We start from the raw sequence: 27,619 nt of genomic DNA on the forward strand, positions 1-27,619 counted from the left end.
TATCTAATAGAACCTCCATTAACATCTGACCAAGTCCGATGCCAGCTGATGCGCCTTACAGCGTGTAGTGCGTTAGCACCGCGGTCGCGACGCTTGAATTCCTCAACTCTGGCAAACGCCACTGGCAACACCACCTCCTCTTGACACTTTGCTAATTTTAGAAATTTATATAAAATGTAGATTGTGTCAGTAGAGCTGTATCTGAGCTGCAGTATGCCTCGCCACCGCCGCCACCGACATAAGGTAAACCTTCAAGTGTATTGTGTTTTCTGTGTTCTCTTACTATTTTCTGTTATAAAAACAAGTTCTTGTTATATATTTTTGAATTGAGAATCAAATTAAATTTAGTGATTGACATCACGGATTTGTCAACACTAGAAAATACATTTTTTCATTTGTAAATTTGTACAGTAAACAATTGTGTAGGTGCCACACTGTATTAGGGAATTAGAGCATTTAACTAAGATTTAATTTTTTTCTAATCTGTTACGAAGTCCACCCTAAGTAATAATCATGTTATTTTTATCCTTTTTTCTATTCTTGACACTCAAAAGAGATGTTAAGTGGTTTGTTTGCGTATTTTCATCTTTCCTTTCGAGTTTTCTTACTACTACCCTATAATTTGATAGTTTCATTAATATCTTGAAATATAATTGAATATCAGTTATGGTCAACATTTTCTGTATATCATAGCTCTTTTTAAGTAAGTTTTGTCTACAACACTGGAAAATATCAACAAAGTTCAAAATTGTCTGTATACCATTGCTTATTCAAAAGTTAGTTTTGTCTGTATCACTGGAGTTTTCTCTTTGTTACTGATTGATCATCTCAAAGTCAAAGATATTTTGTGCTGATATTTACTGCTAAAGGATAATAATTTTTTTGATTGTGTATAACAACTTACTGTTAAATCGTTGTAATTGACGCTTCATTGTAATTTGGAATATTTTGTAGAGAAATTAAATTAAATGAGTTTGTTCATTACCACATTTATTACTTGAATTGCTACAATGAGCAATAGAAGATGTCTTGTCAACTATTAAGCTCAGGCTAGGAATTAAGCTTAGCTTATGTAGGAACACAATACCTTTTTTAAAGAAAGCTAAATAAACGGTATCAGCATTCTGACACATACTTTCTCCCATAAGTTTGTCAACAACCTTTATTATGGGTAAGTGGTGAGAGTAAATATACGCAAATGGGATTCGTACAATATTGTTCAGAATTTAAAGCACTATAACATGCTAAATTTTGATCAAAATCGTTCGGGCCATTTTTGGGAAAATCATATTTTTCTGGTATTTTATGGGAAAATGACATAATTTACAATAATTTTTGAACCGTAATTTTTACAAAAATGGGATTTGTACCATTTTGTTCAGAATATAAAGGACTATAACATACTAAATTTTTATCAAAATCGTTCGGGCCATTTAAGTTTTAAAACTATAACTAAAGAGGTCTGTTGTGAAATAGTTTCATTTAATTAAATGGTCGCTCTTGATTTGGTTTTGAAAATTAATTCTTGAAAACAAATCTATATATTTTGTTATACGAGTCTGTCTAGACCAGAGTAATACAGGCCCCCAACTTCGAGTTGTGTCAATGAGCTCTATATGTTTTGTATTAAATTACGTTCAGGAACATGAGATAGATGTTAACTGTAGTTTTTTAAAATATGTATGAACAATTAAAAGAATGTAAGTATTGAACCAAAGAAATTTAAAACACAATATTTTAAAATGTTCGTAGACATATTTTATATGTTTTCTAGTAGCCTAAAATATGCTGATAGGAGTTCTATAAATATTATGAATATTTCAGAGTAAAGGTTTATAATTCCACACATTTGTAGTACAAATTAGTATAATTTATGTAAACATTATGATTTCACATATTTATTGTATATATTGATGAGTATACGTCTTGCAATAAGTTACTGTTATAACTCGTAGGTTCAACTTCTTTCTACTGTTGAGCAATTAATCCATTTTAGATGGTTTTTTATATAAGAAACTATACAAACTCAACATGCAATACAAAACAATCAAGACATTCATAATAAACTTAATACTATAGACTTAAATAATATAAAATGTAATATTTATAGTAAGACTAGCTGTACCCGCGGGCTTTGCCCCGTTTAACTTCAAAAGTGAGCTCGTTCGCATGGCTCAATCACGCCCTGGTTGAAGTTCGTTCGCTACGCTCACTCACTTTTAGGTTGGAGCTCGTTCGCTGCGCTCACTTGCCTTCAGGTTAGCTCGTTCGCTACGCTAACTCGCCTCCAGGTTGAAGTTCGTTCGCTACGCTCACTCACCTTTTGGTTACAAATTAGCTGTTGTCATCAATGTAAAAGAAATAATAGTGCTGCACCCTGTTGGTAATCCTTGTAACTTTAATGCTATTGAACATCATAGAACAGATCCAACTTGTTTAACTGAAACAGCTGTTAAGATTCATTAATTCCATTTAAATATCAGTACTCATAAGGTTATAATGGGAAACTCCAGAGCCACTGGGGCGGAGCCCGAGAGTCCGATCAGAATAAAAACAGCTTAGTTTTCCTATTTAATGCCTAAAGAATCAGTGTACCAAATTTCAGCCTCCTAGGTAAATGGGAAGTAAGAGAATTAGTGATGAGTGAGTCAGTCAGTCAGTGAGGGCTTTGCCTTTTATATATATAGATTACATATTGAAATAAAGCTTTGCGTTTTAATTAAACTTGGCAACTGTGTTTTTTAAGTTCATAGGTACGAAGGATGACTATTTTAATTTTATTTTTATGGGTTTTTCCTACACTAATTGTTTTGACACTAGTTTTGGTATTTACTAAAAAAGGTAAATGCATATTTGACCACTTGAAAACGTCAGAAGTTCTTTTAGGCCTACCTCCCGAAACTTATAGTGTAGTACAAACTTGTAGGAAAAGTCCATCAAACTTACATTAGCTTGATAAACTTACAAAATTACCCATTTTACTCTGTAAAAGTCAAAGCATTCAGTAAGTTACGTCTACACTTCACAAAACATTATAACTGTCACTTTCAATCAAACAATACCTGAGCTATGTGACAGTAATGAGAATAACCAAACTGTCACTGGCAAAGAATGTAATTTGTTGAAATCATATATGAATCTTTACAATTAGGATACATTCTTCTAACTCAGCATCTTCGCTTTAATATGTATAGTTTTTGTTTTATATTTGTTTATATAACATAATAAAAAGTTCTAACGAATGCTTTTTCAGGTAGATTATACGAATTTTAAATATTCATAAGTAAAGTATCAGCTGATAAAGTTCTTTAGAAATTACTTATTTGTGTCTGTATTTACATCTGAAGTGCTTAAAAATTCACTTGTCAATGAATTCTTTTACTCCACAATATAATTTTAAAATTATTACAACATCCCTAAGACTATTTTTACCAGTATAGAGCATGATTTACACGAGTATGAAGAAGTTAGTTTTTAAACTGAATCACTAGAATTGATATATAAATAAAACAAACGTGTTAAAATAAAACTATTACACTGGAACTCTAGTTAACCTTTCAAATCATATACCTTAAACTTACTTGTTTTACGTGTAAAACGTCTTCATTTTCAATTTTTCCACGGTTAATGAAGCTGTAAAGCCAATTTATATTCTGTAGACGTTACCTCTTCATTTTTAATTGTCTTAACCAACATTTCCATGCAGATAATCAGTCTATATAGTATGATAATAAAGTTCAATAACCAACTCGTGAGTTGTGATAACATTAATATCAGCTGTTTACCAGCATTGTTGCGGATATTATATTCTCTCTGGTTGCGACAGGTCCGTGAAGTTGGCGTACCCATATTAGCGTATCCACTTTTGATCATACCAATCGTTAGTTCATCGTTAGTTCTCGATAGTTCCCAAATTTTTTCGTTAGTTCTCAAAAAATAAAAAAGTTATAGCCGATTATAAGTGGGTACGCTAACTTCACACTTCCGGGTTCTAGCACGCGCCGTTTTCTGAGGAGAAATGTTTACATCTATATACCAATCGTTAGTTCTTCATTAGTCCTCGATAGTTCCCAAATTTTTTCGTTAGTTCTCAAAAAATAAAAAAGTTATGAGGCATACAAAGTGGGTACGCTAACTTCACAATTGTACAATTTCCAGCGGGAACAGTTTTTTTACTATAAATGCCTATATCTATATACCAATCGTTAGTTCTTCGTTAGTTCTCGATAGTTCTCCAAAATTAACGTTAGTTCTAAAAAAATAAAAAAGTTACGAAGCATAAAAAGTGGGTACGCCAACTTCACAGTTATAGAATTTCCAGCGGGCACAGTTTTTTTACTATAAATGCCTATGTCTATATACCAATCGTTAGTTCTTCGTTAGTTCTCGATAGTTCTCTAATATTTACGTTAGTTCTCAAAAAATAAAAAAGTTAAGAGGCATACAAAGTGGGTACGCTAACTTCACAATTATGGAATTTCCAGCGGGCACAGTTTTTTACTATAAATACCTATATCTATATACCAATCGTTAGTTCTTCGTTAGTTCTCGATAGTTCTCTAATATTTACGTTAGTTCTCAAAAAATAAAAAAGTTACGAAGCATAAAAAGTGGGTACGCCAACTTCACAGTTATAGAATTTCCAGCGGGGACAGTTTTTTTACTATAAATGCCTATATCTATATACCAATCGTTAGTTCTTCGTTAGTTCTCGATAGTTCTCCAATATTTACGTTAGTTCTCAAAAAATAAAAAAGTTAAGAGGCATACAAAGTGGGTACGCACACTTCACAATTATAGAATTTCCAGCGGGCACAGTTTCTTTACTATAAATACCTATATCTATATACCAATCGTTAGTTTGTCGTTAGTTCTCGATAGTTCTCCAATTTTTTCGTTAGTTCTCAAAAAATAAAAAAGTTATCAGGCATACAAAGTGGGTACGCTAACTTCACAATTGTACAATTTCCAGCGGGAACAGTTTTTTTTTACTATAAATGCCTATATCTATATACCAATCGTTAGTTCTCGATAGTTCTCCAATATTTACGTTAATTCTCAAAAAATAAAAAAGTTACGAAGCATAAAAAGTGGGTACGCCAACTTCACAATTATAGAATTTCCACCGGGCACAGTTTTCTAAATAAAAATGCTTATATTTATATACCATTCGTTAGTTCTTCGTTAGTTCTCGATAGTTCTCCAATATTTGCGTTAGTTCTCAAAAAATGAAAAAGTTACGAAGCATAAAAATTGGGTACACCAACTTCACAATTATAGAATTTCCAGCGGGCACAGTTTTTTTAAATAAAAATGCTTACATCTATATACCAATCGTTAGTTCTTTGTTAGTTCTCGATATTTCTCCAATATTTACGTTAGTTTCAAAAAAAAAAAAAAAAAGTTACGAGGCATACAAAGTGAGTACGCTGACTTCAAAATTATAAAATTTCCAGCGGGCACCGTTTTCCGACTAAAAACGCTTAAATCTATATACCAATTTTTAGTTCCATGCATTGTAATTTGATTCATCTTCACACAATGAAAATCAAAGTAACACTGACATTAGAATAACTATCACATTATGATTCTCTCAAAGAGAAAGGATTGCTTATCAGTTCCAGGATAGCGCTTATCTGTGATATTCGCAATAGTAGTTGCAGGTGTCACTCGGTTAGATTATTTTTTAGGGGTGATAATTTTGATTACGTTATCAAAATGATTAACAGTTGAATATGTTCAGTTAATTAGAACATCCAAAAAAGACAACGCTTCCAAAAATTGGTTTTAGATAAGCAATGAAATCATATTTATACCTACTTAGTTGTGTGAAAAAGTGCATTTTATAAAAAGTCCATCATGGAAACAAAATAAACTATCCATCAAAATGAAAACCAGAGTCTGCTAAGTAAAATGGTATAAAGTAATTTATAAGCAGTGATTATTTGAATTGGATTAAGCAGATAAAATATGTACGATCAAAGAACTTCTGTTTGGTTAATTAAACTAATCGTTTGTATTGTTTGTATTTGTTTGTGTTCGGTATTAGTATTATAAAATTACATCATTAAACGTAACACGTTACGAGTGACAGTTGCACGGATCGAGACTGGAAGGTCATACGGACTTGAACAAACTGGAGACTGGAGTAGTGGATGGAATAAATGTGTACAACACATTACTAGCATGGCGTATTGGGTATGGCGGGGTCGAGACAATATTTATTTAGTTGTATAGTAGTATACTGTAAGCATTTTTCGTTGAATGAAGGTGCGCGCTGGAAATCAGAAGCATTAAATAAGTTAATCTATTGATTATTGGCTATACGTATATTTATTTAATTTTTTTAGAACTAACAAAATAAATGAGTGAGCCCATCTTACGATTAATATTAAGATATAGGCACTTTTAGTCAGACAAGGGTGCACGCTAGGAATGATTTGGGTTTGAGGTTGGCATAACCACGTTTAAGACCTTATTGCCTTTTTATTTTTTAAGAACTAGTAATAATATTGGGGAACTAACACGACATAACGAAGAACTAAAGATTGGTAAATAGATATAAGCGTTTTTAGTCAGAAAACGGTGCCCGCAGGAAATTTTATAAATTTGAAGTCAGCGTACTCACTTTGTACGCCTCGTAACTTTTTTATTTTTTTGAGAACTAACGTAAATATTACAGAACTATCGAGAACTAACGAAGAACTAACGATTGGTATATAGATATAGGCATTTATAGTAAAAAAACTGTTCCCGCTGGAAATTGTACAATTGTGAAGTTAGCGTACCCACTTTGTATGCCTCTTAACTTTTTTATTTTTTGAGAACTAACGTTAATATTGGAGAACTATCGAGAACTAACGAAGAACTAACGATTGGTATATAGATATAGGTATTTATAGTAAAAAAACTGTGCCCGCTGGAAATTCTATAATTGTGAAGTTGGCGTACCCACTTTGTATGCCTCTTAACTTTTTTATTTTTTGAGAACTAACGTAAATATTGGAGAACTATCGAGAACTAACGAAGAACTAACGATTGGTATATAGATATAGTCATTTATAGTAAAAAAACTGTGCCCGCTGGAAATTCTATAACTGTGAAGTTGGCGTACCCACTTTTTATGCTTCGTAACTTTTTTATTTTTTGAGAACTAACGTTAATTTTGGAGAACTATCGAGAACTAACGAAGAACTAACGATTGGTATATAGATATAGGCATTTATAGTAAAAAAACTGTTCCCGCTGGAAATTGTACAATTGTGAAGTTAGCGTACCCACTTTGTATGCCTCTTCACTTTTTTATTTTTTGAGAACTAACGTTAATATTGGAGAACTATCGAGAACTAACGAAGAACTAACGATTGGTATATAGATATAGGTATTTATAGTAAAAAAACTGTGCCCGCTGGAAATTCTATAATTGTGAAGTTGGCGTACCCACTTTGTATGCCTCTTAACTTTTTTATTTTTTGAGAACTAACGTAAATATTGGAGAACTATCGAGAACTAACGAAGAACTAACGATTGGTATATAGATATAGTCATTTATAGTAAAAAAAACTGTGCCCGCTGGAAATTCTATAACTGTGAAGTTGGCGTACCCACTTTTTATGCTTCGTAACTTTTTTATTTTTTGAGAACTAACGTTAATTTTGGAGAACTATCGAGAACTAACGAAGAACTAACGATTGGTATATAGATATAGGCATTTATAGTAAAAAAACTGTTCCCGCTGGAAATTGTACAATTGTGAAGTTAGCGTACCCACTTTGTATGCCTCATAACGTTTTTATTTTTTGAGAACTAACGAAAAAATTTGGGAACTATCGAGGACTAACGAAGAACTAACGATTGGTATATAGATATAGGCATTTATAGTAAAAAAACTGTTCCCGCTGGAAATTGTACAATTGTGAAGTTAGCGTACCCACTTTGTATGCCTCATAACGTTTTTATTTTTTGAGAACTAACGAAAAAATTTGGGAACTATCGAGGACTAACGAAGAACTAACGATTGGTATATAGATGTAAACATTTCTCCTCAGAAAACGGCGCGTGCTAGAACCCGGAAGTGTGAAGTTAGCGTACCCACTTATAACCGGCTATAACTTTTTTATTTTTTGAGAACTAACGAAAAAATTTGGGAACTATCGAGAACTAACGATGAACTACCTAACGATTGGTATGATCAAAAGTGGATACGCTAATATGGGTACGCCAACTTCACGGACCTGGTTGCGACGTGTTAGTCATTGGGATCGCGGAACAAACATTAGAACAGAAACATTATGGATCAAAAACATCTGCGCGTTTAGACTAGTCTACCGCAACAATGCAAATACAATACCGTACTGCTATTGAATATCATAGAACGAACTTGTGTAGTTGAAACAGCTGGATAAATTCTTTAATTCCTTTTAAATATGAATACTCATAAGGTTATCATGGGAAACTCTAGAGCCACTGGGGTGGAGCCCGAGAGGATTTTTGAGATAAGAATATGTCTATATGTTAATCGGGAATGTGAGCTATCATCATACAAAATTTCAACCCAATCCGACGAGTAGTTTTTTTTTTTTTTTTTTTTTTTTTTAACAGAAGGCCAGGCTTACAAGTTACCATGGGATTGCATCGCAGCTACAACAGCTTATTGTGCACCCTCGTTCACAGGTCCTCATTCTCCGTCAAATCCCAGGTCCTTGGTGAACCGTGAGAGCCTTTTGACTATGGTGACCTGTTCTTCCCTTTGATCTCCCATCAATAGGCCAAGGGATCTCATACGCAGACCTTGTAGGGCTGGGCACATAAATATACCTTCACAGCTTTCACAAGGTCTCTGGCTGGGGCAAGCCGTAGCGAGATTTCCCTGAAAGGACTCAGCTCCTGAACTTGCTTGACCAGCCAATCCTTTGTGGCTGCGTCAGCACAGCCTCCACCTTTCTTCCTGGAGGCTTCATTAGAGTCAGCTTTGGGGTTTACCACCCTTGCTCTGCTTTTTCCCAGCATCCGAGTTCCCGGAGGAACTGGCTTTGCAGGCAGCAGAGTTAGGGTGCTTGGCAGCCCACACCAGCTTCCTCTCACTTCTGGATAGCACCTTTTCGCCTTTGGCTAAAGCATCCGCTATCCTCCATCTTTGCAACTCGCCCCTGGAAAGTCGTTTTTCGTTCCTTTCCGGTTTCGGCGAGCTTGTCGTCATCGTCAGATTTCAGTAGACCTTCCTCCTCCATTTGGGTCAGATTGTCTACATTGTTCTCACGAATACCGGGTATTTAAGTCCACCTCCCCAGTGACCCGATTAGAGAGGTAAGGGGTGTGTACGACTGGGTTACCCCTGGTTCCCAGAAGGCTCCGTTAAGACACTGAATATTAGGCCCCCAGTGCCACAAGACTCTTGGTACGGATCGCATTACACCTTAGTCTAGGGCCCCCCTCACTTGGTTCTGTAGGTGGACCAACACCCAGTGGCCAGAAGGTAGCTCTCCGCAGCTAACAAGTAAGAGTTGGGGTTTAGGTTGTGGCCAATCTGCCGAACCAACCCCGCATGCGAGGCTTGGCCGGAACGGCGCGAAATTTTCTCCCACTCACTAAACCCCCATACCTTCCATAAACCGACGAGTAGTTAATGCGTGATTGAACTTCAAACAAACAAACACACAAATTTTTACATTTATAATATTAGTATGATTTATGGTGGAAGGAAAATACATAGGTGTGCTATTCCCGTCATATTCTGACGTCACTCGGATTGCAAACAAAAGATCACCTGATTGTAACTGGCAAATTAGTATATGTATTTGTTTTGATTTGGTTGTTATTGTTTTTATAATGTGTGTTTTTATAAAAAAAAACAATAACAATCAAATAAAAATAAATACATACTAATTTGACAGTTACAATCAGATGATCTTTTGTTTTCAATCCAAGTGATGTCAGAATATGACGGGAATAGCACATCTATGTATTTTCCTTTCACCATGAGTATGATTACTTTTATTTGTAAAAAAAATAGAAAAAGTTATATGCATGTGGTATACGGTACCTACTCTATATAAATCAAACTAAAGACAATTTTTGTTTCAGAAACCCGGGAGCCCTCATCATGAGCCGGAGCAGAGTTGCGAACCCCCAACACAGTCCGAGGCCAAGTACTATATTGTCAAACAGTCAGAATCACTAGGACGGTGAGCAGGGTCACCACTGTCCTTCATGTAATCATTTTCTTTGATTTAATAGTTAAGACAACGATGTAAATAGTATACAATAGTTGATGCTATAAGCCTGTAAAACAGTTTACACAGGATTACTACCAGCAACTTCCATCCAATTCTTGAGTAACCAAGCAATTGGGACAGGTGTTATTGGACCTGAATCTCATAGTTGACTAAAAATGTTGTCTTTGTTCTCAATGGTGGTAGAGTTATAATGTTCTACCCCAGGACATTTTGTTCTGCTAAACTTACATCTTCTCAAACTTATCCAACATAACTGACCTCCGGCTTCAGACTAGATAGTCTTCACATTATTATGATACTATATTAGCAAATTTTCCCTTAGGGAAGAAAACTACTACCGTAGCTGGCACGGCAAGACCTAGACCTATTTACTTTTTCTTTTTGATGTCCACAGAGGCCAAAAAAACCTTTTGCTAGTATTTGTATGCATGTATATATACAGCTGTGGAAGGTAGACTGTACACGTTAGATGTTAAAGATTTTAAAATAAATTAATATAGACAAGGTATGTAAGTCTATTGAAACAGTGTTTGGTAGGTAGTGACTAATAAATTCATGTGTAAGATGAATAGATTAAATAGAACTAGAGGTAGTACAGGGGTAAAAAAATCTACCAAAAATATGTAATATACAGACTTCTCTATTTTCTCCCCACACTATAAATAATACATGTTTTGGAATTTATTCCATTTATTTTGTCTTTCTGTTTATATTTCATTGTTATTTTGTCACCAGCATGGCAACCCATAAGGCCCATGTTAATTTTTAAAATTTTTAATTCATTGTTTGTGCTTATTTTTTAGCATATTTTTATTAATAAAGGGATTCTGCACTTCTACAGGAAAATATCTTTCTAACAGTATGCGTAGATTTTCCCTGCGATGCACACAAGCTGAGAAAAAAGTTTTCAAGAAACATGCTAGTCTATTAATATATAGGATAATTAGTAGAGACTATGCTACCAAAAATAAAACAATAATTAATTGTTTTGTCTCTATATAACCAGACCAATTGGTGTAAATCTGATATCTCATTCCACAGATGCTGTCATTCCCTTCTCTGCCCATGCATATTCCAAACTTTATACAGAATTTCTAACTAATTATCCTGAAAATTGTGCTAAAGTGGCCTGATAGTGCATTGTACAACGTTAGACACTATCCAATGCCATTCTGATTTCTTGCACAGATATCTGGAGGCCAGTCGAGACATTGCTGAAGGTACAGTCATCATAGAGGCAGAACCACTGGTAGTGGGTCCTGTGTCTGATTCTGCACCTTTATGTCTGGGCTGTTACACAGAACTGAGCAGCATCGACTCTGCAGAAAAGTATGGTTCATATATTTTTTTTATAAGTATTGAGTTAAAATACCCTTAAACCTCAAAATTACCAATCATTGTCTTGGTAAAATAGGAAGGTCTAGCAAATTTTTGAGTGACATAATCATCATCCGGTAACGTAAAAGTCGCTGAGTAATTTGCTAAGCATTCAAGCTTGTGACCTCAGTGAGGTGTTGAGGGAGGAGGATCCCTTTCAAAACCCTCGATACAAAAAATATTTGCACGGGGATTAAAACTCGCTAAATACGTTTAAGAATGACTCTTTGAAGAAGTCCTATATCAAGATGAAATACCAGTGTTCTGTTAGGTGTGTGATATCTTAGATTTATCCTTTGAAAAAATGTTGAGATTATTTCATTCTTACCAATTCATGCTTTGAATGAAAATATGTCAATGTATTAAATGCACTCTACATCTTAGTCAATATTCTTATGCCACTTGACATTGAGATACATAGCTTAGTATAGCTTAGAAGCAGTACTAGCTTGTAGCATGGTAAGTTAATTCATCTACACCTTCAATCAATAACTAACACACTTTCTTTTAGTTGCAAATCCTGCAAATGGCCATTATGCTCCAACGCTTGCAAGGGCTTGAACAAAATCAATGGACACAGCAAAGAAGAATGTTTGCTCCTCTCAAAATGCCCGATTGAAAGTAACAGTCTTCAAAAGCAACAGCTGTACAATGCAATATTCCCACTGAGATGTCTAATGCTGCGAGAACATCAGCCGGAAAAGTGGAGAATCCTGAACACAATGCAAGCTCACAACGAGCTACGGAGGAAACAGCAGTCCATCTGGAACTACAACCAGAAGTCTGTTGTGGATCGGATAAGAAATGAGTGGAAGATTGACAAATTCACTGAGGAGGAAATCCACACTGTTTGTGGATATGCTGAGGTATGTTTTGCACTATATTGCGTTAATTGATGTAATACAAAGTATTATTTGTTTTTTTATTCAAGCTGTTATAGTTACATGGCAATTAACTAGATTCCCTCGTAGCTCAAATGTTATACTGAAATAATTTTCAAATTGTATGGTATTGGCCAATGATTCATTATGGGTATTAGAGTACTTGTTGTTTGAAGAAACCTAGTGATCGAGTTACAGACACCTATAGTTACACAATGATAGAGTCACAAAATTTAATAAGCGTTGGTGATTAAGGTACATTATTGAAACATTTTAAATATACAGTTGGTTCTTTAAAAAGTAATTTCAACGTGTTTATAATGACAGGTGAATGCATTTTCCATTGGTGGGGACTCTATCAACATCCAAGGTCTCTACCCGGAAGCATACTTCTTCGCTCATGATTGTGTAGCCAACACTTCACACACAGACGATGAGAACTACAAGATAAAGGTGTTCACATCTGTCAAACTACGCCAAGGGCAAATGTTAACTTTGTCTTACACAAACTCTCTAAAGGTAACCACCCCTATTACCACTTTCTCCAATAAATATCATTAATGCAAGCAATGACAGTAATTTTGTCTACACATTGATAACAGTAGATCTACAGGAATTTAATAAATTAATGATCTTTAAGGAAACGCTTCTACAGTGTTTTACAGTAAGTTTATAGTATGGTATTGTATTGTAAGGTTTGATCACAATTACATAACCTTGTGTCACTTCCAGGGTACAGTCAAACGTAGAGAGCACCTGAGAAAGTGCAAGTTTTTCGAGTGCTCATGCCAGCGCTGCAGTGATTCCACAGAGCTCGGCACTTACATGAGTGCGCTCAAGTGCCGGAACTGCAGTGCAGGTCGAGTGCTGCCCGTGGAGCCCCTCAGAGACGACACTGACTGGAGATGTGACGCTTGCAACAGCACTCATCTCAACAAAGACATCAACACTGCAATTAACAGGTGATTAATAGGCAAGAGTTGCTACATTAACGGTTTTTTCCCAAAATGAATCATGTTGTTGAGAAAGACTTATTGATTTATGTGAACAACTTTTTGTTTGGGATTAAAATACTGAAATACCACATCATAGAATCCTAAATTGGTTTGTATAAGAAACACCTTGCTAGAATGTGATGTAGGACTGATGGAATTTCAAGAATAGTTTTTGGTGATAGGTTTAAGCAATGAAAACGGTATTACAAAACTGTCCCCAAATGCAAATGTAAACTACTACAAGTTAGGCAGTGATCTGTAAAAGTAGTGTTGGTACAAGTCTGTACAAAATTTACTTGACGTAATTACTTGTCGAATAAGAAGCAAAGCTGGGTGGTTAGTACTCGTCTAATAATCGGTGGGTCGCCAGGTAAATCGGGAGAAATATAGCTTTTTGATGATCTAAAACTATGTACCCAGCTGCCCTCGTGGACTGGGTTTTAAAATAAATTGTATGTACTAAAGAAGCAGCTATTCTTATCAAGAACAACACTTCACTGGCCATCTCACTCCATTCTACAACCCCTCTGCATTCATATACAGCTTAAATACACAGCAACGTGTGAATCTCGGATTTCTCCCGTTATTTGAGTAAGCCTTGTTTATCTTTGTCACTGTCTAAGACCAGTTAATTTTCCAACATCACCACCTCTCAATGATAGCGGTTTGGGTCTATAACGTTCAAAACTTCAAGTATTTTCTTAGTCAGTCTGACACGTGGGACATTTAGTTTCAAACAATTGTATTAAAATTTTTCATTTCTGTATTGTGCATTGACTTGTAATGTATTTACTGGGAGAAAAGAAAATATTACTTTATTATTTATTATCTAACAGCTGTGTAGTAAATAGCCTCTCAGCTGACCAGCTCTCAACACGAGTCAATTCTAAACGTTCTTTAAACTCTTTAGGGTTGAACAAGAAATCAGTGGGTTGGACCAGGAGAAGGTGCTGTTGATAGAGGCGGCTATCCGAAGGTACAGTGGGCTGTTACACCCCAGCCATTACCTCATAGTGGGCCTCAAGTACTCACTGAGTCAACTGTACGGCAAGACAGCTGGCTTCCTCATCAGTCAGATGAACGAGGAAACACTTGAGCGGAAAGTGCAAATCTGCGAAGACATTCTGAAAATCTTTGACATTGTGGAGCCAGGATTTACACGTATTAGAGGTAAAAGGCTTCAAGTGTTAACTGATACAACCCTTCTGAAAATGTAGTTGAGTATTGATAAACTAAGAGGTTTTATAATCCAAAGTGCACCTCTTATATGAGTACAAAATAGATAATGCATTTGCATTACTCCTCTCCTGTAAAAATGTTAACCTCAGATGATATGTCATTTACCCTATTGTTTATTAACTAAATTAGCAATGTAATAAGTTTAATTTAATAGTTGTCTACTTTTTTAACAGTAAAAAAATATATTCCATAGTTACTATGAACCTGTTAAGTTAACATTGTAAGGGTTTTATTTTTAGAAGGATATTATTTTAATTCGAAAGACGATTGTACAGTATTTTAGTTAGAAGACGATTTTATTTCATTTAGAAGGAAATATTGTTTTACATAAGGAGATAGTTTTATTTTTGTAAATATAAATATAATTTGAACCCGAAGGTTTATGTATTATTTCGTCAAGTATAAACACTTAGTTTATAACAGAAGAGTATTTTGTTCTTAAAACCAAGGTATATTTATTATTTCGCCGAGTATAAATACTTAATTTAAATCAATAGAATATTTTGTGTTTAAAGCCGAGGCGGGCTTTGTTGTCGTCGGGTCGTATCAGTGGTTAGGAGCGATAAGGCGCGGACGAACGCGCACCGACGAGTTGCCCGTCCAAGCGCGTTGCAACCTGCACTCCCGACCTTTGTGCTGAGGTATGGAAAATTCCTGCCCCACGGGAGGGTATATAAGGCCTAGGTACGGTGGGAGGACAGTCAAGACAGATCACTCGTGCGGTACGGAAGTAAGACGTCTTGGTGAGTTAACGGTAGCTTTTAAATTAATTTCATGTGCATAAGAATATTTTGCACTGAAATTCGACCATTCGATAGACATACGATAATTTCATGTGCATAAGAATATTTTGCACTGAAATTCAACCATTCGATAGATATACGATAGTTCTAAATTTACTTCATGTGCATAAGAACATTTTGCACTGAAATTCGACTTTTCGATAAATATAAACTCGACCTGTGCTTAAGAATATTAAGCACGGTTACTCACGATATTTTCCTCATACCGGCACCGGCTCTAGGTAATTTATTTAAGTAGTTATCTAACCGAACTACCCAGTTGGAGTACCAGGTAAGGTTAGAGTTAGTCGGGTGTGGCAGTACATGGTGCACCACTAACCCAGAGTCAGGTAAGTATAAGGGAAACGTGTGCAATAGTATATATTGCACCGCTCGGGGTTAGAATAGGCGTTAGGGATTTCGGCCCGCGTTTATTTTACCCATCGACGATATTCGGCCATCAGGGCACTAATTTAATTTAAACGAACGGTAGGGAAACGTGTGCAATAGTATATATTGCACCGTACGGTTAGGTTGCGTGTGCAATAGTTATATATTGCACCGCTCGGGGTTAGAATAGGCGTTAGGGATTTCGGCCCGTGTCTATATTTTACCCATCGACGATATTCGGCCATCGAGGCACTAACTTAAGCGAACGGCAGGGAAACGTGTGCAATAGCATATATTGCACCGTACGGTTAGGTTGCGTGTGCAATAGTTATATATTGCACCGCTCGGGGTTAGAATAGGCGTTAGGGATTTCGGCCCGCGTCCATATTTTACCCTACGACGACTTTCGGCCATCGAGGCATTATCCGGCTCGAAGGACCAATTCGGCCATCGAGGCATTATCCGGCTCGAAGGACCAATTCGGCCATCGAGGCATTATCCGGCTCGAAGGACCAATTCGGCCATCGAGGCACTAACTTAAGCGAACGGTAGGAAAACGTGTGCAATAGCATATATTGCACCGTACGGTTAGGTTGCGTGTGCAATAGTTATATATTGCACCGCTCGGGGTTAGAATAGGCGTTAGGGATTTCGGTCCGCGTTTATTTTGCCCATCGACGATATTCGGCCATCGAGGCACTAATTTAAGCGAGCGGTAGGAAAACGTGTGCAATAGTATATATTGCACCGTACGGTTAGGTTGCGTGTGCAATAGTTGTATATTGCACCGCTCGGGGTTAGAATAGGCGTTAGGGATTTCGGCCCGCGTCCATATTTTGCCCTACGACGACTTTTGGCCATCAAGGCATTATCCGGCTCGAAGGACCAAAATTCATTTCCGATCGATTACTAGGTCTGTGATAGCTGTGATGAAAAGAGTTGTATTGGAGTAAGCTTTTGCTTGACTCACACTCATTTCTGAGCTTAGACTTAGTATTTACGTAAACAATCGAACCTTGGACGAAATTACCCACGCTTCGACTGTTTTATCCGGCAAACTTTATTTGTGAGGTACGTTTTTCGACACCCCGGTAATTTTAACCTCACATTTTGGCGCCCGAACAGGGACCTTGATAGGTCATCGCACGATCGAGATCCGAAACGATGGAGTTAGATATTTTGAAATTTTGGCATACCTTATGGTACATCGTTGGTTTGAAGTTTATCTGGAGATATATAGTAGAGGGCGACGGCGCCGGTAAGAAATCAGAGGTGAGCCCTACGATTGATCAGACTACGACTAGCGAAACCCCAGTAGTAACGAATACTATAACGACCGCATCGACTGATCAAGCTCCGCGGGTTAGTTGGGTATATAACTTAACAAAGCCCCAACTACAAGCAGAGCTTTCTAAATATGGTTTACCGACTGAACGGCCCGTCACAGAGTTGAGGGCAGAACTCGTAAAACTTTGTCGTGATGGCACTTTGTCGTCGACGGTCCATAGTGAAGGGCATGAGATTACAGCCCAAAACATTAGCCAGACTCAAAACCCTTTAGCCTCGGAGGCGGGAAATATTCGAGAGATCTTAGGTCTACCTCCTACGGCTAGTTTTTCTGAGGTTCGTCAGTTACTAACTTCTATGCCTCGCTCAACGACCCCGCGTAAACGTACCGAAAGCAACGTAGACACAGTAGCAGGCGCCGCAGCACTATTTACGGCACCGACATTTGCTCTGCCCGACCAATACCAAGATACTTATACTCTGGGGACTCCTAAGAAATCCGTCTACGGAGCAGACCAGAGTCTTCACGTTCATAATACCTCAGTCAGAGACTCATCCGAGACGGCATCATTATGCAATATCGTTAGAAAATGGAATCTAAGATTTGATGGTCGAAGAGACGCCGACGCTATATCCTTTCTCGAGCGATTACACGAGTTAGTCGAAGCATACGACTTGCAACCCGATAATGTTCTGAAAGCTTTACCCGAACTCCTAAAAGAAAATGCTTTGCTATGGTACCGAAATAACAGACATTTCTGGACGAGCTTTGCCGACTTTCTGAGGGACTTTCAGATACAATATTTACCTCCAGGGTACTGTCTTCAGTTAGACGATGAAATAAGAAAACGTACTCAAGGGGAGGGCGAAATGTTTCGTCACTATGCTATCGCCCTGATGACTCTGATTCGGAGACGAGGTGGTTTTACCGAGACCCAGAAGTTAGAGAGAGTCTATCAGAACATGCACCCCAGTTACAAACTGTATGTAAGAAGGCGGGACTTCACCAATCTTTCTACGTTAATGAAAGTCACAGAAGAGTACGAATTATATCTACGAGAAAAACAAAATTTCAGACCACCGCCGAATCCCGCACAAGCTCTTGTATCAGAGACAGCTTATCATGGTAGATATCGTTCTAACTATCGACAAAATTTTAATGCGTCTACAGTGAGTCATGCCAAGGGGTACTCTACTAACAGTCCCTCAAATTCCGAGGTACCAAGGGTACAGAATAAAGTAAATTTCCAAGACCCAAAGACTCCAAGCCGGGAGAACCCTACATCTAGAGATAGCAAAATGGGGAATTGCTCGGAGGCACGAAACTTTGATGGATTTCCACCAAAGGTATGTTGGAATTGCGACAGGGTCGGCCATATGTTTAGAGACTGCCGACAACCCAAACAACTAAGATGTTTCAATTGTAAGACCCCAGGTGTCAAAACGACTTCGTGCAATTGTAGGGGGACGGGAAACGACAAGAGGACTGCGGGAAAGGGAGGTCCCCGGAGTCCAGTAGAAGGTTCGCGTTAACGACCTCCACTGATTGGGAAGGCTGGCTTCGAAAGATAAAGGATTTTTGTAGCGTTAAAGGAGTAAGCGATACGGACCCTCGACCATTTGTAGACGTACTAATTGAAGATCGGAAATTTAAAGCCCTAATTGATACCGGGGCGGTAGTTTCTTTAATTAACAATGAAGTAGCTAGTTATCTAAAAGAAATCGGAATACGAACGAGTGGCAAGACGTATGATATAACAATGGCCGACAAGACGAGAGTTAAGACCGCAGAAATGCATCACTTTATGTGTAAAATAAATGGTACACGACGTCACATTTCGGCCGCTCACCTACCGAACTTGTCAGCGCAGATGATTCTTGGAATAGATCTTATAAAGAAATTTAAATTAGTCAACATCAACGTTGCTCCTTTAGACGGTTTTAAACGCTCAGACGAACTAAATTCCGAACCAACCAACGAACACGACACGGTGGAACATGAAGAAGTTGATTACGAGGGGTTGACTGATACTCAGCAAAGTATATTACAAGGGTTCCTTGGCGAAGAATTGCCGAAGTTCAATGATGTCCCTGGACGCACGAATTTAGTAGAGCACAAAATTAAATTAAAGGACAAGGAACCAGTAAAACAAAGGTACTATCCGAGGAATCCAGCGATGCAACAAGTAATAAATGACGAGGTCGACAGAATGATCAATGAAGGAGTCATAGAGACATCGAGTAGCCCATGGAGTTCACCAATGGTTGTAGTAAAAAAACCATCGGGAAGCTACCGTCTATGCCTTGACTTGAGACGAGTTAACAAAGCTAGCGAACCGGATGCGTACCCACTTCCTCAGGTAAATGCAATTCTAGAGAAGCTAAGGGAAGCGCAGTTCATTAGTACAATTGATTTAAAACAAGGTTATTGGCAAGTACCACTAGCCCCGGAAAGCCGGCCTGTCACCGCGTTTACCGTTCCTGGAAAAGGGTTGTATCAATTTGTTGTCATGCCATTTGGGCTACATTCAGCGGGAGCCACATTCCAGAGGTTACTGGATAAGGTGATCGGGCCAGAACTAGAGCCGAAGGCGTTCGCATATTTGGACGACTTGATCATTATTAGTAAAACGTTCGAGGAACATTTAGAAATTTTGAAAGACGTCTTTAAAAGACTACGTGACGCTGGACTCAAAATGAACCCCGATAAATGTAATTTCTGCAAAAGAGAATTGAAGTACTTAGGACATATCGTCAGTAGCAAGGGAATTCAAACTGATCCGGAGAAAGTCAGAGCCATTCAAAATTTTCCTGTACCAACTTCTATAAAAGCCCTCAGGAGTTTCTTGGGACTAGCCTCCTGGTATCGACGGTTCGTAGAAAATTTCGCCAAATTGACACTTCCCCTTACAAAATTGTTGAGGAAGGATGCAAAATGGAATTGGCAACAGCCGCAGAATGACGCATTTGAGCAATTAAAATCAAGACTAATGACGACTCCAATACTCACATGTCCGAACTATGACGTTCCCTTCTATTTGCAAGTAGACGCTAGTAACGAAGGACTAGGTGCCGCACTCGGACAAAAGCTAGACAAGCGAGAAGTAGTCATTTCCTACGCAAGCCGCCTCTTGACAGATGTTGAAAGAAAATACACGGTAACGGAAAAGGAGTGCCTAGCCTTAGTATGGGCCATTAAGAAATTTCGACCCTACCTAGAAGGGTACCATTTTGTCGCAATCACTGACCATCAGGCTCTTAAATGGTTGTTAGGCTTACAACAGCCCTCTGGACGCCTAGCTCGATGGATACTGGAAATTCAACAATACGATTTTGAAATACAATACAGGAAGGGTAGCCTCAATAAAGTAGCCGACGCTTTGTCCCGTTATCCTGTTAAAGAAAATATAGAAGCCCAAGTATGCGCGAATTCACCACCAGACGAAAGTGCCGTGCAGGGAGCTTCTAGTTGGTATGAGCGAATAAAGGGGAAAATAGAGGCAACCCGGAAGTCCGTGGGAAATTATTACCTGGTTGACGATAAGCTGGTAAAGAAGATACCCAAATCTAGAAATAGCATCAACCCGGATGATACAACTGTGATAAAATACTGTGTCCCCGACCACGAAAGGAGAGATGTTTTGACGAGCTGTCATGACGATCCGATATCGGGCCATCTAGGTATCCGAAAGACAATCGCTCGAATAAAACAACGGTACTACTGGCCTAAGATGATAAATGACGTTAAACGCCACGTGAGGACTTGCCTTGTTTGTCAAGCCTATAAGCCTGAACAAAACAAACCTACGGGAAAGATGTTCTTCCGAAGACCCACTGGGCCATGGTACACAGTAACCGCAGATTTAGTGGGGCCGTTACCTAGATCCAAGAAAGGTTCAAGATATTTATTAGTTGTCCAAGACGTTTTTACCAAATGGATAGAACTAGCCCCGCTTAAGACCGCCACGGCACTGACAGTGTCGAATGCATTTCGAGAGTTAGTTCTGTTAAGATTTGGAGCCCCAGAAAGTATCATTACGGACAACGGTTCCCAGTTCACGGCCCGCTTGTGGAAAGACTTGTTGAACAGTTGGGGTATCGAACACCAACTGACTGCACCATATTCGCCACAAGAAAACCCGGTCGAAAGATCTAACAGAGTGGTAAAAACCATGATAGCCCAGTACATAAAGAAGGATCATACCCTGTGGGATTTGTATCTTAATGAGTTTCGTTTTGCGATCAACACGGCCGTACATGATTCAACAAAATTCACTCCAGCGTTATTAAATTACGGGAGGGAACTTAGGATGCCAAATGCCTTACATGGGGCCTTGATAGAGGGGTCGGATAACCGCAATGATTTTGAAACCTCCGTCGAAGATAGATTAGCCCGTCTGCATCAAATCTTCCAGGCGTGCCATCGTAATATAAGTAGGGCTTACCAAAGCCAAGCCAAGTATTATAATTTAAGGAGACGAGAGGCCCGGTTCCGACCGGAAGAATTCGTGTGGGTCCGGCAACACCATTTGTCATCCGCGACCGATTCATTCGCAGCTAAGTTAGCCGCTAAGTATGACGGACCGTTCAAAATCATAAATAAAATTGCGAACAATATCTATGAATTACGGGATGCGAAAGGGGGGAAAGCCATCCGTGCCCATGCCCAAGATCTCAAAAGGTACGTAGCTTAGTATGTACTTGCAGAATATGCAAGGACCTCTGGAGCTGTCGCGGAATACGCAGATACTCCAGAGACTAAGGTAAGGAACACGTAGGTGTAATTTTTGAGAGTAGAGTAGTTATTGCTTAAATATTTCGCTTTGCATTAATGGGTGCTTTCGCTTGCAGGTGCATGTGCGGCTTGACAGTTTGCTATCGTATCGATCATAATCACAATTTCAATAAATTCATCTAACTCATATTCACGCATCATCCACTATGAATACCCCTTTGAGAGCCGCGGAGCCCATGTTGCCCAAACAACTCACGTGCCTCGAGGAAAACGGATTGTTGAATGGTGACGTAATTTCGGCTTATTTTCGGCTGGTAGAACGAAGATCGGTCCTCAACTCAGCCGGGGAAAAGTTATTCGCCGTTGATACCTTCTTCTTCACCTGTCTGAACCGCCGAGGTTACGCCGGGGTGAAACGGCAAATAATCGGGGTTCCACTGTTACACTTAGACCACATTGTAATCCCGGTCCATGAGCCCGAAGTGGGCAAATCAGGACACTGGTATCTCATAGATGTAGAGCCAAAGAAGTGGGCCATCAGTGCGTACGATTCGCTACCAGGTCGCCAACACCGACAAGCATTGGGGAAAATAAAAGAGTTTCTCGACGAAGTTTGCGAGAGACAAGCGGCGGCTCCTGGGAAATGGCATCTGTGGGACGGGAGATCCGCAACATCCCAGAACAACCCGTACGACTGCGGAGTTTTTGTGTGCAAGTACGCGGAGGCAATCGGACGGGGTGTATCCGTTAAGAGCGTCGACGAAGAGACAAAAAGTTTCCGCCTCAGAATGGTCCGGGAATTGTCCACCGCAAAACTTGAAGTCGAAGAGGAAATGACACTAGAAGAACTGATGGAGGAAGTCGCTAGGTTGGCCCCTCCTGTCCCAGAGATGATGTCGCCGATCCCCAGCCCGGTACAGGAGCACCTGGACGAGAGTCTGCTAGAGGCGACCCTGGATGAGATGGAAAAGGAAGAGAAGAACAAGGAAGAGCCAGATGTTGTGCCCACTCAGCCACCCCCACCCCCGACCGAAACGCCCAGCCTAAAAGTAAGGATCCCACTAACCGAATCAATAGTGTCCATTATAAATCAGTTCGGAATCCACCGTATCACGGACGCTCCAACGCAACCAATGGAGGACACGGAAGCTCCCCTTTCTCCGGCAATATCGTTGCATCCCGAGGAAGATTTAGATATCTCGTCGGACCGGGAAGAGGTGCTGCTACGAGAATCACGGATGGAAGCAGAACCGAACGAGGAATCCGCTCCGGGAACCTCCGTGCCCCAACAGCAAAAAACGGTCGGGTCAGAAAAGAACCCAGGAGAAGCAGATGCACCCCGTGATCAGAAAAGAATCCGAAGAGGTAGGAGGCGGACAATGAAAGTCTTGGTCCCCGGTACGACTACTTTCAAAAGGATAAACATCAAAAAATTGGGATTGACGCCAATGGAGAGGAAGTAAAGAAGGAGTTTTTTTTTTCTTTTTCCGTTTCTTTTTTTTTATCACTTACTAAGAAGAGAGTGTAAGGGTTTTATTTTTAGAAGGATATTATTTTAATTCGAAAGACGATTGTACAGTATTTTAGTTAGAAGACGATTTTATTTCATTTAGAAGGAAATATTGTTTTACATAAGGAGATAGTTTTATTTTTGTAAATATAAATATAATTTGAACCCGAAGGTTTATGTATTATTTCGTCAAGTATAAACACTTAGTTTATAACAGAAGAGTATTTTGTTCTTAAAACCAAGGTATATTTATTATTTCGCCGAGTATAAATACTTAATTTAAATCAATAGAATATTTTGTGTTTAAAGCCGAGGCGGGCTTTGTTGTCGTCGGGTCGTATCAGTGGTTAGGAGCGATAAGGCGCGGACGAACGCGCACCGACGAGTTGCCCGTCCAAGCGCGTTGCAACCTGCACTCCCGACCTTTGTGCTGAGGTATGGAAAATTCCTGCCCCACGGGAGGGTATATAAGGCCTAGGTACGGTGGGAGGACAGTCAAGACAGATCACTCGTGCGGTACGGAAGTAAGACGTCTTGGTGAGTTAACGGTAGCTTTTAAATTAATTTTATGTGCATAAGAATATTTTGCACTGAAATTCGACCATTCGATAGACATACGATAATTTCATGTGCATAAGAATATTTTGCACTGAAATTCAACCATTCGATAGATATACGATAGTTCTAAATTTACTTCATGTGCATAAGAACATTTTGCACTGAAATTCGACTTTTCGATAAATATAAACTCGACCTGTGCTTAAGAATATTAAGCACGGTTACTCACGATATTTTCCTCATACCGGCACCGGCTCTAGGTAATTTATTTAAGTAGTTATCTAACCGAACTACCCAGTTGGAGTACCAGGTAAGGTTAGAGTTAGTCGGGTGTGGCAGTACATGGTGCACCACTAACCCAGAGTCAGGTAAGTATAAGGGAAACGTGTGCAATAGTATATATTGCACCGCTCGGGGTTAGAATAGGCGTTAGGGATTTCGGCCCGCGTTTATTTTACCCATCGACGATATTCGGCCATCAGGGCACTAATTTAATTTAAACGAACGGTAGGGAAACGTGTGCAATAGTATATATTGCACCGTACGGTTAGGTTGCGTGTGCAATAGTTATATATTGCACCGCTCGGGGTTAGAATAGGCGTTAGGGATTTCGGCCCGCGTCTATATTTTACCCATCGACGATATTCGGCCATCGAGGCACTAACTTAAGCGAACGGCAGGGAAACGTGTGCAATAGCATATATTGCACCGTACGGTTAGGTTGCGTGTGCAATAGTTATATATTGCACCGCTCGGGGTTAGAATAGGCGTTAGGGATTTCGGCCCGCGTCCATATTTTACCCTACGACGACTTTCGGCCATCGAGGCATTATCCGGCTCGAAGGACCAATTCGGCCATCGAGGCATTATCCGGCTCGAAGGACCAATTCGGCCATCGAGGCACTAACTTAAGCGAACGGTAGGAAAACGTGTGCAATAGCATATATTGCACCGTACGGTTAGGTTGCGTGTGCAATAGTTATATATTGCACCGCTCGGGGTTAGAATAGGCGTTAGGGATTTCGGTCCGCGTTTATTTTGCCCATCGACGATATTCGGCCATCGAGGCACTAATTTAAGCGAGCGGTAGGAAAACGTGTGCAATAGTATATATTGCACCGTACGGTTAGGTTGCGTGTGCAATAGTTGTATATTGCACCGCTCGGGGTTAGAATAGGCGTTAGGGATTTCGGCCCGCGTCCATATTTTGCCCTACGACGACTTTTGGCCATCAAGGCATTATCCGGCTCGAAGGACCAAAATTCATTTCCGATCGATTACTAGGTCTGTGATAGCTGTGATGAAAAGAGTTGTATTGGAGTAAGCTTTTGCTTGACTCACACTCATTTCTGAGCTTAGACTTAGTATTTACGTAAACAATCGAACCTTGGACGAAATTACCCACGCTTCGACTGTTTTATCCGGCAAACTTTATTTGTGAGGTACGTTTTTCGACACCCCGGTAATTTTAACCTCACAACATTTACAAAAATTTTTTGGGAGAAAACGTTCAACTTGAGATACAAGGAAGTTTGTCCGCAGCTAAGGAACAATTTATCTAAATCAATGACGATGGCAGTAATGGCTTAACTGTATTTCTTCCAAGGTAAACTAGCTTCTACCCCCCTTGATTCTACAATTCAAAATCCTGGCATAGAGCCTATCCTTGAAAAAAACACATCACTATATCAGACAAGTTTAACATTCAATATTTCCAAACAACGAAATAATGTTTTTATAATTCATATGGTTCATACCACAACCATAAACAGTCTACCAAAAGTTCTAGCATCAACAAATAGCCACCATATTGTAACAACAAATATTTGTTCTTGCAGCAATAACTATGTACGAGCTCCACGCACCTTTGATGATACTGACAATCAAGCAGTCTGAGAGAGGCCACATATCTCACACTGATCTCGCCAGAAACCTGAAAAGAGTGGCGTTCTACCTGAGAGAGTGTGTCAGACTGCTGAAATTTGAGCCGAAAGGTACCCAAGAGGACTCCATCAGAACTGCAGCTCAAGAGGGCTTGGTTCAGCTCAAGAGTTGGGAACCTGCTGTAGGGAAACTGTGAATTAATCTATTTTACAAATGTCTGGACAGTCAGGGACACCCGCTGAGTGTATTTTCAGGGGGGAGCCAAACCGGTATCTCGTTTGAAGGGAAAAATCTCTTACCGCAAATAATTTTAACAAAGAATGTAATTGAAATTAAAACTGTATACTACTAGTCACTTATCCAGTGCAAATGCAATAAGTTTTTTCTAGAAGTTCTTCTTTATGTAGCTCACTGTGTTTCAAGTATTGCCAAAAGACAAAGATTGCTAAGATCTTTTGAGACCTTTCCTATAAGAATTCTTAAAAGAGGATTTTGATGATTTAATTGTTTTTATTTGTTTATGCTATTTACTTTAAATGTGATTTTTCATCAATTACACAGATCTCTGCACAAACTTAGCTATAAAACCTTAATTTTGTTGATTTTCCTAACTTTTTGTCCCCTGTTGCTGTGGAAAGTGGACCCCTGATAAAGTAAAATCACATACATCTGAGTTCTGTGGTAGCTAATGATTGTGATACAAGTGCAATATGATGAAAATCAACCAAACCTTGTAGAATGAACTCTGCTTTTAGTGTTGTCCTGAGTTATAAATTCATCTAAAAGAATATTCAAAAATTTGTATTGGAAGCTGTCACCAATGTAGTATGCAAATATTGTTGCAGGCCAGACTGAATCTTCTATGTTTCATTATTTTTAACTATCTTGTTGGTACCAGTTACTTTTTATAAACCAACACTTACAGTAACAAGAAGGGTTGTGATGTCACTATGACATCACTGAAAACACCCGATTGTAATAAATCATATTTCAATTAACCTAACTATTGACAATGTATGTTCCAAGTCACCTGCTGAAGACTTATTTGTGTCAATATAAGATTATTGAGTGCCAAAGCCAACTGTACTTTAAACTAATACATTCTAATAAAAGCTAAAATATTGACTCCGTTTACAAAATTTAGCGGTTTGAGGGGAAGCGATTTCATCTCCACCTCACCCTAACTTTGATACAACAGCCGGCAGCTGATATACATATTAAGCTAAGAAAATGTGGTGGGGGAACCCAGGTAACCTTCAGTCTTCACCTTAGACCACCTAAATTTTGAGAACGGACTATAAGGATAATATAATGTTCACTAGTTTATAATATTTCTTTAACTTTGGCCGGATATACGGTACATTTACTCTATGTTTTATCACATAATACTCTTGTCTATGTCACGTTTTCCTTTGTACTGCCACTGTCTTTGTTTTGTGTTTTTCTACGTCAATGGCATTTTTTAATATTTTATTGTAAGAGTCTATCAATGTCTGAATCATTCAAGTGATTAACACTTATTTCATTTAGTTTAATTTGGTTTATCTCTGATTTGTGTATTTTTATCATTTTTTAGATAATCATGGATGAGATAATTGTCTAATGTTTTACAAAAGGTTATTTGTTTGCACTATGGCATATGATAGTAATAAATGGAATAATAAAGAGTAACGCATTATTTCCTCTTTACTAAATCCTAGTATTGATACTTGAATAAGTTTATATTGACCTTGGTTTGGTAATGAT

At 38.7% G+C, this 27,619-nt stretch overlaps 1 protein-coding gene across 1 annotated transcript; it reads left to right on the top strand.

Moving 5' to 3' along the window:
* Positions 1–172: 172 nt before the first annotated feature.
* Positions 173–27,538, top strand: LOC128990765 (SET domain-containing protein SmydA-8-like). The gene is made up of 8 exons (XM_054413331.1): positions 173–243; positions 10,084–10,184; positions 11,424–11,564; positions 12,124–12,478; positions 12,821–13,012; positions 13,226–13,455; positions 14,399–14,658; positions 25,828–27,538. The coding sequence occupies exons 1-8, from the start codon at positions 214–216 to the stop codon at positions 26,067–26,069; spliced, it is 1,551 nt and encodes a 516-aa protein (XP_054269306.1). The 5' UTR covers positions 173–213; the 3' UTR covers positions 26,070–27,538.
* Positions 27,539–27,619: the final 81 nt, after the last annotated feature.

The sequence above is a fragment of the Macrosteles quadrilineatus genome, unplaced genomic scaffold (genome assembly GCF_028750875.1).
Source record: "Macrosteles quadrilineatus isolate MER2022 unplaced genomic scaffold, UCM_ALF_1.0 Scaffold_3__2_contigs__length_128488019, whole genome shotgun sequence".
NCBI classification, from domain to species: domain Eukaryota; kingdom Metazoa; phylum Arthropoda; class Insecta; order Hemiptera; family Cicadellidae; genus Macrosteles; species Macrosteles quadrilineatus.